Source organism: Limulus polyphemus, unplaced genomic scaffold, assembly GCF_000517525.1.
Source record: "Limulus polyphemus unplaced genomic scaffold, Limulus_polyphemus-2.1.2 Scaffold8682, whole genome shotgun sequence".
Classification (NCBI taxonomy): Eukaryota; Metazoa; Arthropoda; class Merostomata; order Xiphosura; family Limulidae; genus Limulus; species Limulus polyphemus.
Window position 1 is genome coordinate 405 of NW_013674292.1, and position 1,074 is coordinate 1,478.

General features: G+C 35.8%; 1 protein-coding gene across 1 annotated transcript in view; it reads left to right on the plus strand.

Moving 5' to 3' along the window:
- Positions 1-239: 239 nt before the first annotated feature.
- Positions 240-1,074, plus strand: part of LOC106475505 (tachykinin-like peptides receptor 99D) — a gene marked incomplete at both ends in the record, with an annotated part of 5,884 nt that continues 5,049 nt past the window's right edge. The window contains one exon of the mRNA XM_013936184.1: positions 240-455. Coding sequence (XP_013791638.1) covers positions 240-455 — 216 coding nt within the window. The remainder of the gene's footprint in view (positions 456-1,074) is intronic.

Below are 1,074 nucleotides of genomic sequence, written 5' to 3' on the forward strand. Positions count from 1 at the left end.
CCAAGGATTTCAAGACCTATATTATAACAGTCCTGAGATTAAGATGTCCACACCAAGAGAGTGGAATCACTGTTCTTATTTCAGATGTTAAACAACTTAGTTTTAATTGGTTGTTTCTTTGTTGCTAAGCGTGAACCTACACAATAGGCTACCTGTGCTGTGCCCACCACGAGCAATATCTTGTTTCAGTGTCAAGAGTAGTTCGGTAATTACTGAGATATTTTTGTTTTTACTTTTAGGTACATGGCCATCATGCATCCTCTTAAACCTCGGATGTCTAGGAAGACGACACTCATAATTACTGTGTGCATCTGGGTGGCTGGAAGTCTTCTTTCCCTTCCCAACCTCATCTACTCCACCACGATCACAGAAACGTTCAAAAACGGTGATTATCGGATCATTTGTTTCATGGTCTGGCCTGACGGATACTCCAACGATAGTTACACCGAGTACATGTAAGTTGTTTATCGTTTCGAATACTAGACACACTGATTACGTGTAAGTTGTTTATAGTTTCTAATACTACATACACTGATTACGTGTAAGTTGTTTATAGTTTCTAATACTAGACACTCTGATTACGTGTAAGTTGTTTATAGTTTCTAATACTAGACACACTGATTACGTGCAAGTTGTTTATCGTTTCTAATACTAGACACTCTGATTACTTGTAAGTTGTTTATCGTTTCGAATGCTAGACACGCTGATTACGTGTAAGTTGTTTATAGTTTCTAATACTAGACACTCTGATTACGTGTAAGATGTTTATAGTTTCTAATACTAGACACTCTGATTACGTGCAAGTTGTTTATAGTTTCTAATACTAGACACTCTGATTACGTGTAAGTTGCTTATCGTTTCGAATGCTAGACACTCTGATTACATGTAAGTTGTTTATAGTTTCTAATACTAGACACACTGATTACATGTAAGTTGTTTATAGTTTCTAATACTAGACACTCTGATTACATGTAAGTTGTTTATCGTTTCTAATACTAGACACACTGATTACGTGTAAGTTGTTTATAGTTTCTAATACTAGACACACTGATTACGTGTAAGTTGTTTATCGTT